We start from the raw sequence: 13213 nt of genomic DNA, 5'->3' as shown, positions 1-13213 counted from the left end.
CACGCGGTTGGAACCAAAAATCTCAAATTTGGACTCACCAGACCAAAATAAAGATTTCCACCGGTCTAATGTCCATTACTTGTGTTTCTTGGCCCAAGCAAGTCTCTTTTTCTTATTGGTGTCCCTTAGTAGTGGTTTCTTTTCAGCAATTCGACCATGAAGGCCTGATTCACGCAGTCTCCTCTGAACAGCTGATGTTGAGATGTGTCTGTTACTTGAACTCTGTGAAGCATTTATTTGGGCTACAATCTGAGGTGCAGTTAACTCTAATTAACTTATCCTCTGCAGCAGAGGTAACTCTGGGTCTTCCTTTCCTGTGGCGATCCTCACGAGAGCCAGTTTCATCATAGCGCCTAATGGTTTTTGCGACTGCACTTGAAGAAACTTTCAAAGTTCTTGGAATGTTCCAGATTGACTGACCTTCATGTCTTCAAGTAATGATGGACTGTCATTTCTCTTTGCTTATTTGAGCTGTTCTTGCCAGAATATGGACTTGGTCTATTACCAAATAGGGCTATCTTCTGTATACCCCCTACCTTGTCACAACAAAACTGATTGGCTCAAACGCATTAAGAAAGAAAGAAATTCCACAAATTAACTTTTATCAAGGCACACCTGTTAATTGAAATGAATTCCAGGTGACTACCTCATGAAGCTGGTTGAGAGAATGTCAAGTGTGTGCAAAGCTGTCATCAAGGCAAAGGGTGGCTACTTTGAAGAATCTCAAATATAAAATATATTTTCATTTGTTTAACATGTTTTTGGTTACTACATGATTCCATATGTGTTATTTCATAGTTTTGATGTCTTAACTATTATTCTACAATGTATGAAATAGCAAAAATAAAGAAAAACCCTTGAATGAGTAAAAACATTTGACTGGTACTGTATATCTATATTAATCTATAATTTCAATAAATTACACATAGGTTATCATACACATGGTAAACAATATCTCAAACCACAAGTTTCTGGTCTTTTGTAATGATATATTTTGTATTCACGAATCATGTCTATTGTCTTAGAACAGTCTAGAATCCTTCGTAAAGCTAATGCTTTCTGAATAAAGTCTGAAATCTCTACATGGTGTTAAGGTCAGAACTTCGGCATCAGTATTTTCACATCAGGTGAAAGGATCATACTCAGTGGAGTGGTAAAGGCGTGCAGTAAAATAAACGTACGGACTGCATGCAGTTGAGCAAATCCCTTGGGAAAAAAGTGTCATGTGAAAAGACCAATTCCAAGGTGCTTGCTGTAGATACCCAACATGAAAATAAAACCTTTACTGACAGCTTAACTTTGTGTGTGTTAGAGACCTTTCTGCTTGGTTGCATATGGGATAATAATTGCATTATAATGGGTGAAGTATGGTTAGTATTCATTCCACAAGATGTCCAAGAATAGGCCCTAAACATTCCAAACATGCGTATGGCCCAGATCAGAGATGTCTGAAGCAGCACACGAAGCAGGAAGAGAGATGACAGCGTTGGCTTTACATGCCATTCCTAATGTCAAAGGCCAATATAGCTTAAAAAAGTCCTCTTCACGGACACAGACGGACATGACACATGGCCGATAAGGTTGCCTGCCATTCCTCGTCCATCCCTCTCATTGGAGAAAGAAACAGACCAACAATATACAGCATGTTGTGGTACAGCTCAAGTCTGTGTGATTGTGTCCACACAGTGTTGTCCATACTGTATCAGTAAGGGGGATTACGCAGCACCTCAGCCTTGGAGAGGATTCTGGCTGAGCTGGGGACTTTCCAGGGGCCAGGGCTAATCTGACCCTTTTGGTTCAGAGGATCCTGCTGAATGGCATTTGGAGAGGCCTGTGTGTCTTTTATACTCTTTTCCTCTGTTGTAGAGGCCCCATAATATTTTCTAGTCTTTCTCTCTTTTAAGGAAGCCCCTATGTATCTTTTGCTTGTCTGCTCTTCGCGTTTTTCCTTTTCTCCATCTTGAGGTTTACTCTTCTCTAGAGTAACTTTCAGAATATCTCTCCATGCCCCTGTCTCCATAGGGGTTGGCCTGTGATGTCCTGCCTCTGTCCCTACTTTCTTTTCAATACTGACCTGGCCATGGGCAGCCTTGGTCGTTCCCACTATCCCTTTTCTCTCCTGTGTGCTTTTCCTGCCCTTTGAATCTCCCCTTTTGCTGTTTTTGTTTTCATCAAAGGGCTCCTTGCTGGAAAGCTCCTTTGATGTGCTCTGCTGTACCTGCTGTTTCTTTACATGCAGCTGGCTCGAGGCTTCCTGTCTTTCTCCAGTAGACTTCTTGGGACTGGGTGACCGACTTCCTTTCTGGCAGTGGGACTTCCTGTCTTTGCTTGGCTCTGCTTCCTGTGCCTTCCTCTCAGATTTTTTGGGACTCTGTGAGTGCTCTTTGGCTTTAGAGAATGTTTCACCAGTTTTTTTGGGGCTGCTGGGCTCCTTGGAGTCTTTAGACCTGGTGTGACCTGGTTTGACCTTATAGAGGTTGATCTGCTCAGGGGTGATGGGAGAGAGCCTGTCAGCCTGCCTGTCTGCCCACTCTCCATTCCACTCCACTGAGCCAGTGCCCCTGCTGCACTGGGGGTGGAGCGTTCGGGGGGACAGGGAGTTCCAGTCAGGGGTCTCACTGGTGAAAGAGGAGGAACCTGAGGTGAAGGTGCAGGTGGAGAATGGAGAAGCGAGAGGGGATGTCTCTGAGACAAGCGCCTCTCTAGGAAAGCTTGTGGATGAAGTGACAGTTGGATCCAATTTACCTAGAAGTAAAATAAGTAATTACGCAGATGTAAAATATTTATAGAGTGGCACACAGATCCTTATGAAAATAACAAGTAACGTACAAGAGCAATATTCAGATGAACTAGTTTAGACAGATGAAAGGAGGAAGCAAGAAGGAAATGATAGGAATTACCAAGGTAAAAGAGGACAGGCCAGTAAAAACAGTGAAGTGGTTAGTGGTGGTGCTCGTTTGAGTAATAGCACACAGTAGAGGGGACGCAATCACCTGCAACAGGGGGAGGAGAGGAAGTGCCAAGAGTAAGCAGTTATAGACAGCAGAGGACTCCTTTCATGAAACAACAAACATCCCCAACACAGTCAGGCACTCAGTTTGGGTGACATTTCATATTAAGGGTACAGTACATTAATTAACATAAATTAATGAAGTAGCCAACAGAGATAGCTAAATTGAATTAATGTATTTACAAGGCATTGCTGCGTCAGTTCATGTTAATTAGCGCACCCTTGTTAAATGCTAGTAACATGTTATAACGCGCAACAACAAACAAGGATATTCAAACACCCTGCATCTCATACCACAAAAAGGTAAATATTATCTTCTAGATCTAGACTTCTGTGTGTACTTACTGTTGTCTTGTACCAGACCCTGCCCTGGCCTTAACAGGAGCTGCACTTTGCTGCCTCCAGCCTGGATCAGCTCGATGGCGCGGGTATGGGTGATCCCCTGGGTCGGCTCTCCATTGATCTCCACTACCTGATCCCCCACCTGCACATACAGGCACAATCTAGATGATCAACTCCTCAATGGCAACAAAATATGTAATTAGTCTGTTATAAGACATGACAGAATCTTGATATCATGAATAGTCTAGTAACAGTCATTTGTGTGGCTGTTTCCTAAGGCACCGGGGGTCAGACTTACGTGGATCCTGCTGTCCAGCAGGGCAGGCCCCTCCTCAGCCAGTCTCAGGATGTACAGGCCCATGTTGTACTCTGTCCCTCCCCTCAGACTGAAGCCAAAACCCCGGGACCCCCGGTCCAGCTCCACCGTGATACAGCCCTGCGTGGCGCATGCGTACACACACACATATGTACACACACACACACGCAAGCATGCACACGCACACACTCACATGCACGTAAGCACATGCACTCACACACACACGCACGCATATGAACACACATACAAGCACACACACAAGCACGCACACACACATTATAACTTAAGTTATAACTTAGTGCAGTTTTTTCTGAGTCATATATTATTTGATTGATGTAAAATCTCTAAAACACCGGATAAAAACAATGACAATAATAATGGTATGAGCCTTGCCTGTTTGGGGCCTGTAACACACATTGTTCCCTGTTCGCTCAGAGGCAGAGTTTTGTAGTCGGCCCAGGTGACTCCCTCCCTCTTCTCCTCCTCCAGATCTAGGTTATAACTAGAACAGACAACAGCATTCAGTAACACTATGTTATATCTTCAATAATGTACAGCAGTGTCTCCGCTGGGGGCACAGAGAACAAAGCAATTTTAATCATTAAGATGTTGTGTCAGACATAAGTCTCTGGGTTGTTCTGCTAAATGCTGAAGCAGGGATTTAATCCGTGTCTTGGTGTAGTAGTGAGATCAGGACCTTACCGCTCGTCATGCATAGCTGACCTCTGACCCATAGCTCTGTGATGAGGGGCGGGGCTCTGCTTGGCTGAGCTGGCTCCAGAGGGAGGGCCCTTGTATTCTGGAACAGACAAATACAAGTCACACCATTATGATAACACAAACACAAACCAACCATCCCACACAGAGATCATTGGAATATGACTGGGAATACTAGGGAAACCAACACAGTCCCATCCCATGGGTGATACTACTGGTGAAGCTTACCATCCTCGGGGACCACAGTAAGGGTGACAGCATTGCCAGCATCCTTGATGAGCTGAACGATGTCATTGTGAGACAGCCCCACGATGGACCGTCCGTTGACCGCTGAGATGCGGTCACCTACATTCAGCAGGCCACAGCGGTCAGTGGGGCTGCTTTCGATGATGCGTCCGATCTTATGAGGGATCACTGCAAACAGAGAGATATCTAATGATAACACACCCATCCCACCTGATGGATTCAGTCAGAAATATACAATAGGTATTTAAGGGACTATATTACTCAATAGTAAAGAAGTAATAATCTTTTCACAGGAAGAACCTTCAAACTCTGTTCCCAGCTAATTTGGGTGATATGATGCTATAGAGGAGAGTGGAGTGTGTGTGGTTGTGTCTGGGATAAGCAGTGGTAATGCTGGGCATCGGGGGCATTCTCACCTCCTAGCGGGGGCTTGCTCTTGGAGGTGAGGATGACGAAGCCGAAGCCCTCGCTGTCCTTGCGGTGGAGGGTGATGTCGAAGGACTCGTGGTCCAGCACACTGGGCATCTGGATACGAGGGAGTCTGGGGGAGCCGTTCACCAACACTGGAGCCATGTGGAGCCCTGCCTCCTCCTCAGTCATATCTGATTGAAAAACGCATGGAGAGTATAGACTGAAGTGCAGTATCAAACACATAAATGGCGTGTGTGTACTGTATGCAATGGTGTGTGTGTGTGTGTGTGTGTGTGTGTGTGTGTGTGTGTGTGTGTGTGTGTGTGTGTGTGTGTGTGTGTGTGTGTGTGTGTGTGTGTGTGTGTGTTAGAGATCAGGGTGTAGAGGTTCCAGGCAGTCAGTGAGTGCTCACCTCTGTAGATGACTTTCCGACGCACGGTCAGCATGACCTGACCATTGCGGGCAGCGTTGGTCATCAGGTCCAGAACCTGCTTGTGGGAACGGCCCTTGACCATGATTCCATCAATGCCTATGAGCTCATCACCAGCCCTCAGGCGTCCATCCTTCTCAGCTGCACCAAGGTGCACGATGGCACCAATATACACCTGTCAGAGAGAGTCACACTTTGAGTCAGAAACACTGTCCATAGAAGACACAGTAGGCAATATGCTTTCCTGGGTGTTGAAAATTAACAAAGATAATCTAACAGGGAGGAAGTTCATACTTCGGTACTCACTGGCTGCTCTGGACCTTCTCCTCCCAGAACACGGAAGCCAAAGCCAGTCTCCTGGTCCCTCTTGATGAACACATCCAGGTCTTTGGTGTGAGGCTCTGTGGACAGGGGTTACTGTGGTTAGATAGGGTATCATAGATGTGAGCACCACCCAATCATCCGGTCAGCAGGGTGAACTCACAGGCTTATCTTGCAGCTCACATTGATACTGTATTCACAAATGTAGGGTGGCCCTTAACAGATGGTCACGAACTTACAAATGAAACACTGGCATCCATTACAGAGCTATGGATGGATTAACTGAGCATAGGAGTACTAGGCCTCCTCTGCCTGTCTGTGTAGCTACAATATGTGCACTCACGCTTGCTCTCCAGCAGGGCCTTGGACTTGAGGTACATCTCTGTGGTGTCTCGTTTGGGGGAGTTGTTGCGCAGGGTTGAAGTGTTGGAGTTGTAAGGGAGGGCCTGGGGGACCGAGTCTGTGACACAGTCCAGAGTCTCTGTGCTAGATGTCATTTCCTGCCTCTGATGGGGCCACAGGGCCACAGACAGCACAATTAGAGCGCATAAAGACCACACAGTCTATGTACATCTCATTACCCAGACACATAGCACAGGATGTAATGGTGATTGAATACTAAAGGAACGAAAGGTCATTCCACCACAGGCTCTCGCATTGCTTTCACATTCCCACCGCAAGCTCAATAGTAAACCAAAGGCCGATGGGATTTGAATGTAATTTACCATTCACAGGCTAAAAAAGAGTTCCCTATGGCGCTGACAGGCTTATTCTGTTGAAAAGGCCAGCTTCATCTAAAGCTGTCATACTAATATCCAATATTATCTAAAGAGGCTATGTGCTTCATTACCATTGAAATCCCCAGACAAAAAAAGAATGCTGAATAGAAGTAATTAAGACCATTTTCAAAGCAAACATAATCAATATTCAAATGTATAGTTATCATTTAATGTGATGCAGTGGGGCTTGCTGGTTAACTGCTTTCCACTCAAGGACAAAAGGCTTTAATAAGAAAATGGAGGATAAGCATCTGGGCACACAATAGTAAAACACAGAGTATTATAAAACAGTGTCTGCTTTTACTTACAGGTCTCAGGCTCTTCACAGGAGATGTCTGACCTGTGAGAAACACAAGGAAGAGTCATGGGAAGGTTTCAACAACAACAAAAAAGTACTAATGAGACATCAACCAGTAGATGGCAGTGTCTACCTAACAAAGAACGAGAGCAGTGAACAGTTTCAATAGTCTAGACTCAGGAGGTTTAAAACAATGTTGTAGCCTAGTCCATCAAGAAGTATGACATCACTGTGTTATTAAAGATAAATAGGAGATGTGTACATTTGAGAGAGAGGGGACCTACATTGTGAGCGAGACAGCGAGACAGAGAGAGTCATGCATAAAATCCAATGAACAATAATGTTAACTGTACAGTACACACACACGTTCCATCTCTCACGCTCAGATTGTTCCCACTGTTAATATAGCTCCAGCATTACATTGATTCACGAGCATGCACCTCTCTGGAAGCCTAAAGGGGATGACGGTTCAGTCTGAAAAGTGTGAAAAGGGTTTATGGACCCTGATGTAATCAGGAGATCTAGCTCAATTATTTTGTTCCGATGTGAAGAATCTAACCCAAGGACTGTCATCAAGGACATGATATAAGATGAATTCAGTATGTTCACTTGCTCTCTCAATTCAATTCAAAGGGCTTTATTGGCATGGGAAACATATTTTTACATTGCCAAAGCAAGTGAAATAGATAATAAACAAAAGTGAAATAAATAATAAAAATTAACAGTAAACTTTACACTTACAAAAGTTGCAAAAGAATAAAGACATTTCAAATGTCTTATGTCTATATACAGTGTTGTAATGATGTGCAAATAATTAAAAGTACAAAAGGGAAAATAAGTAAACATAAATATAGGTTGTATTTACAATGGTGTTTGTTCGTCACTGGTTGCCCTTTTCTTGTGGCAACATGTCACACATGTTGCTGCTGTGATTGCACACTGTGGTATTTCACCCAGTAGATATGTGAGTTTTCCAAATTTGATTTGTTTTTTAATTCTTTGTGGGTCTGTGTAATCTGAGGGAAGTATGTGTCTCTAATATGGTCATACATTTGGCAGGAGGTTAGGAAGTGCAGCTCAGTTTCCACCTCGTTTTGTGGGCAAGCCTGTCTTCTCTTGAGAGCCAGGTCTGCCTTTGGAGGCCTTTCTCAATAGCAAGGCTATGCTCACTGAGTCTGTACATAGTCAAAGATTTCCTTAATTTTTGGTCAGTCACTGTGGTCAGGTATTGCTAGTTAGCAATTGCGCTAACTCTAGTTAGCAACTTCCTTCAAACTGCACGCAGAGACAAATATGTATCCACAAGTGCATCTGACTATGGGGAAGCAGAAAAAATACTTTATTGTCAAAATCCTGAAGTGTCCATTTAAAGGGCCACGGATATAGAAGCATGCAGAAAATCTCCCTGTTCCTCCGATGATGATCAAAGCCAATCCGGGCTCATCGACTTGTGTACCATTTCCCCAGGGCGACTGGAGATGGATGTGTGAGACGTTTGAAGGGTGCTTTCCCCTCCCTCTCTCCCCAGGAGCAGAGCAGACAGAGACCCGTGCTTATGCAACTTCCCTTTCCAGGCCTGCAACAGACTGCAGTATGAATGCCTGACTGAGAGAGAGCCTTAGTAGAAGCTGTGAAGCAGCCTGAAGAGATACAGTATATATCCTGTACAGGGAGATGTGGTAGAGATCTGTGCATACACAGATTTATGGGAATATGTGAAAGGTATATTTGACAGGAGAGTTGGGTTGCATAGGGTGACTACAATTGTCATTACTACGTGATTATGTATGCCAAAAAGGCAACAGTCCCTCATGTGTTCACCTATTGCAGACATAGTGACATCACCAAGATACCATACCATAGTGTGTGTTCATGAGTGGTAGTTGACCCAATCTCTCACCTCCTAGTATCAGCACATTGAATTGACTCACCAAGGACACTGAAGAGGTCACATTGAGATATCACTGTATCACACTAATGCTGCGGCAACAGTGATGTCACTGCAGCGGTACAGTCACAGTGTTGGTGTTATGTAACCACAAGGCAGTGTTAATAAGACACTCTGTGACTCACCTCCTCTGAGCACCAGCACGTTGACCTCGCTCCCCACCTGTAGGTCTTTGAGGATGTCCACCACCTGGGCGTGGCTCAGAGTCTGAACATTCTGACGGTTGATCTCCTTGATCACGTCCCCTTTAAGCAGGCCGCGGCACCACTGGGCGTCTAGGATCATCTTCACCTTCTGGCCAAGGGGACAGTCTGCGATGGCAAAGCCAAACCCTCCCGGGCCTTTCACCAGGGGCACGCTCACCAGCTCGGGCTGCAGCAGGCCTGTTCCCCCCTGCTCAGAGAGCCTCCCGTTGGGCAGCGCGGCCACCATGGGCCGTCCGCTGGCGTCGGTGGTGACGTAGTGGAGCTCCTGGGAGGAGCCATGCAGCACGTCGCCCTTCACCAGCAGGGGCTGGCCATTGATGAGGGGCACGGCCGTCACCACCTCGCCTCCCTGCAGGGGTGGAGGAGGTGGGGGAGGGGGGTTCTCGGTGTCCTCCGCCACGTCTGGGGGCAGCAGGTAGCCGCGGCACAGCACCATATCAACATACTGACTTACTGGGATGGACTGAAACATCTGCACCACCTCAGGGTGGGTCTTCCCCAGCACACATTTCCCGTTGATCTCCACGATCACATCGCCTGGCGGGGAAAACCACAGAGGGAGAGGAAAGAGAGAGGGAGAAGAGGGAGAGGAGAGAAAGGGAGAAGAGAGAAGGGTTGGAGAGAGAAGAAACAAGCCTTAGCAATCAGTGAGAATATACAGACATTTCCATGTGCGATATAATGATTGTTATGGCAATATAGTAGCTTGTTAGCTAGATGACTGTCCTGTTTGTGACAGACTGAATTGACCATTCGCTAAGCCCAGCCCAGAATTTTGGGCAACCAATCGCAGAGCTCCAATGGATAGCAACTGTCGCCGAGTCCGACACCTCGGACAAGCTCACGTTTAAATTGCATGAAAGCCAGTGAGGACCAGGGGCGGAAATCCCAGGGGGTACGGGGGGGACACGACCCCCCATCCTGGGAAAAATATGATTTGTCCCCCCCAATATATCACTGTAAACATAACTATGTCATTTAAATAATATTAATAATACGCAATGAAAGCAATTGTGCTGATTATAGACACTTGATAGCGCGTTTTTAAGTTTCAAAAGATTGCGACCCCCCCCGCCCTTTGCCTCACAATGGTTTGATCCATTGCCAGTTCCTTAGTTGTCAATGTAACAGAGTGTTAGTATCTACTGTCTGAAAGGCACTCAATGCACGTAACTGACGTGAGGTTAATCCAGTCAATTGCGCCAGGGTTCACACACACCCTAGCTGAATTTGCAGAGCTAGTGCGCAAATATTAACTATTAAGCTAGCTAGTACCTATTCCATTTATGTGGCGTCGTCAAAGATGGAATCTTTGCTATCGTCAATTTATTCCAAGATCAGCATGCATGTAAGTTAGTGCTTCAAAGTCCCTGTGATAAGGTTAGCGATAAACTGAACAGAACTACACTCTCTTCTACCATTGTTTTAAATATATTTAATGGTCTCGTTGCAAAAGCTAAATTGTCGCAAGGTAACTTTTATTTATTTATTTTATTTCACCTTTATTTAACCCGGGTAGCAAAGATTATAGCAAACACCACTGAATTGGTGCTCGCTAGCTTTGCAAATTCAGCTATTATGAAGCCAGCCAATATGAAGCAAACGATTAAAATTACAAAAGGTTGCATTATATGTTGTGTAAATGGTGAACTCATACAGCTGTCAACTCTTGTCACTGCAATCCGTTTCACATTTGCTAGCTACCTTTTAGAACGAAGCTCATATAGAATGATAGAAGATAAGATGATAGAAGCCCATCTCCTACTGTAAATAACCTACATACTGTGTGTGTGTAGCCAGCCAGGTAGAAAAATGGCAGAAAAAAGATGGACATCAGAGTATTTTTCAGTACACCAAAACGCAAAGTAAGAACCCTAGTAGCCTAATATCTCAGACTAGTTGATAAAATGTTCATAAGAAAGAAGTGAAATGCTAATGGAAATGTTTCACAATGATGTCATTAGGCAGAGCAGGCAACAGATGGCACACAGACAGCAGAGTTGGGGACAGATATGCAGGGACAGACTGGCAGAGACAGGGAGTCTCAGGTAAGTTTGTTGAGTCTTTGTTTGGCAACATTATGAAAGGTTCTCAATTTTTTTTACTTGTAAAATAGGAACATAATTGGAAAATGCCATGGATACCCCCACTCTCAACTTAAACTGTTGACTGAACTAAGATTTGTTATAGGCAATGGTATTGCTGTTGTGATTAGTTGTGTAGTTTTGGATACCGGTAGTTAGGAGTACGGCAAACACCTTATTTTTTTGGTTCCTCAATATACATTTACCATATTACAACGTAGGCTATGTGTTACAGCACTACTTTTGGTGTCCCCCTCAGGAATTGCTCTTGAGAAAATGTAATGTATTTGTCCCCTCCAAAGTTGATATCAGATTTTTGCCCCTGGTGAGGACTATACCAAAAACTGAGTTTTATTCAAAATATAAATGTTTAAATGGCTAAATAATTTAACAGTGCACCAGGAGTACTTGCTATTGTGATTCCTGAAATGCAGAGCCTGTTGATGGAGTATTTTTCTAATCCAAAATTATACTTTTGTTACATTGTTTGTATGCTCAGCAGTTTAGCTAGCTCTCAGTCTCCTTAAATAAAATAGTCACTTAGCAGACCCTCTTATCCAGAGTGACTAACAGGAGCAATTAGGGTTAAGTACTTTGCTCAAGGGTATATCAACCAATTTTTCACCTAGTCGGCTCAGGGAGTCGAACCAGCGACCTTTCGGTTACTGGCCCAACGCGCTTAACTACTAGGAAACCTGCCGCCCATTGACCACCAAACGTTGCTAACACTAGCTAGCTAGCCACATAATATAGCTAACTTGTTTTCTCAAAATGTATGTTAGCTATCTAAGTTAGCAATGATGTGAATACTCCCATCTGCTGTCAACATCAGGATACGATTTGAGAGTACTACAGTCAACTCCATCAGTGATTATAGCTTTGACTGCAAGCTGAGAGTGAATTCAGAGCCATTCGGTGGTAGCTACACTAGCTACAAACATAATTTTACCAGGTTTCTGTGTAGCAATTGTAATGACAGTCCACCACAACATACCCACGAGTTTCCTGATTAGCAAGTGGAAGTATGTGTTTCATTTCATTGTGTATTAGAAACACAGTTTGAGATCATTGTGATAGTTGCCACCCCATCTTTTCTTCCCATTCATTCATCCTCCCATCTCTCCCAATCAGGGTTTGCCATTTGAGAATGCCTCAAATTGAATTTGAATTGAAGTAGTTAATAGGATACAGAAATGCAATTTGATTTTGAATGAAAGGAAATATAATTGAATTCAGTGAAATTCAAATGCCTCTTCTATTCTATATTAGGTCTAGTCTATACAAATATTAAATCAAATTGTATTAGTCGCATACATATATCGCGGGTGTAGCAAAATGCTTATGTCCCTATCTCCAACAGTGCAGTAATACCTAACAATACAAAAAAATACACGCAAATCCCAAAAATCTAAAGAAAGAAATCAAGAAATCACGAAATATTAGAATGAGCAATGTCAGAGTCCGGGATATAAATATATATGTATATGATGGTGTGTATAGGCATTATGGACAGTATATGACTAGAAAAGGTGTGTTCAGCATTAGTTATATAGGATGAGCCTTGACAAGAATACAGTATATGCATATGAAGTGAGTAAAACAGTATGCAAACATTATTAAAGTGACCAGTGTTCAATGACTATGTACATAGGGAAGCAGTCTCTAAGATTCAGGTTTGACCGGGTTGTAGCCGGCTTGTAACAGTGACTAAAGTTCAGGGCAGGGTACTTGGGCGGAGGCCGGCTAGTAGTGACTATTTAACTGTCTGATGGCCTGGAAATAGAAGCTGTTTTTCAGTCTCTCGGTGCCAGCTTTGAATGACCAGTACTGTCTCTGCCTTCTAGATGGTAGCGGGTGAAGAGGCTGGTACTTGGGTGGCTGAGGTCCTTGATGGTCTTCTTGGCCTTCCTGTGACACTGGGTGCTGTAGATATCCTGGTGAGCAGGCAGTGTGCCCCTGGTGATGCATTGGGCTCACCACACTCTCTGTGTGGATGGACCATTTCAGGTTGTCAGTGATGTGCACACCGAGGAACTTGAAGCTTTTCAGCCTCTTCACTGTGGCCTGTTGATGTGGATCAAGCCATGCTCCCTCTGCTATATCCT

General features: G+C 44.2%; 1 protein-coding gene across 3 annotated transcripts in view; it reads right to left on the bottom strand.

Moving 5' to 3' along the window:
* Positions 1–968: 968 nt before the first annotated feature.
* The window catches only part of LOC115207689 (membrane-associated guanylate kinase, WW and PDZ domain-containing protein 3-like), a 185687-nt gene continuing 173442 nt past the window's right edge, over positions 969–13213 (bottom strand). Inside the window, exons 10-22 of one of the 3 annotated variants that reach the window (XM_029775060.1) lie at positions 8944–9561; positions 6881–6912; positions 6137–6299; positions 5767–5873; positions 5455–5647; positions 5048–5233; positions 4614–4799; positions 4371–4467; positions 4062–4170; positions 3651–3788; positions 3356–3494; positions 2901–2993; positions 2669–2745 (exon numbers count right to left, since the gene is read on the bottom strand). In XM_029775060.1, the coding sequence (XP_029630920.1) occupies positions 2941–2993; positions 3356–3494; positions 3651–3788; positions 4062–4170; positions 4371–4467; positions 4614–4799; positions 5048–5233; positions 5455–5647; positions 5767–5873; positions 6137–6299; positions 6881–6912; positions 8944–9561 (2021 nt within the window). In that variant the 3' untranslated portion in view covers positions 2669–2745; positions 2901–2940. Of the gene's footprint in view, positions 2746–2900; positions 2994–3355; positions 3495–3650; positions 3789–4061; positions 4171–4370; positions 4468–4613; positions 4800–5047; positions 5234–5454; positions 5648–5766; positions 5874–6136; positions 6300–6880; positions 6913–8943; positions 9562–13213 lie in introns of all 3 variants that reach the window. The other 2 variants (XM_029775058.1, XM_029775059.1) reach the window with 2 other exon arrangements.

Source organism: Salmo trutta, chromosome 14 (assembly GCF_901001165.1).
Source record: "Salmo trutta chromosome 14, fSalTru1.1, whole genome shotgun sequence".
NCBI lineage: Eukaryota > Metazoa > Chordata > Actinopteri > Salmoniformes > Salmonidae > Salmo > Salmo trutta.
The sequence above is the reverse complement of the archived record's forward strand: the minus strand, read 5'-3'. Positions and strand labels throughout refer to the sequence as shown.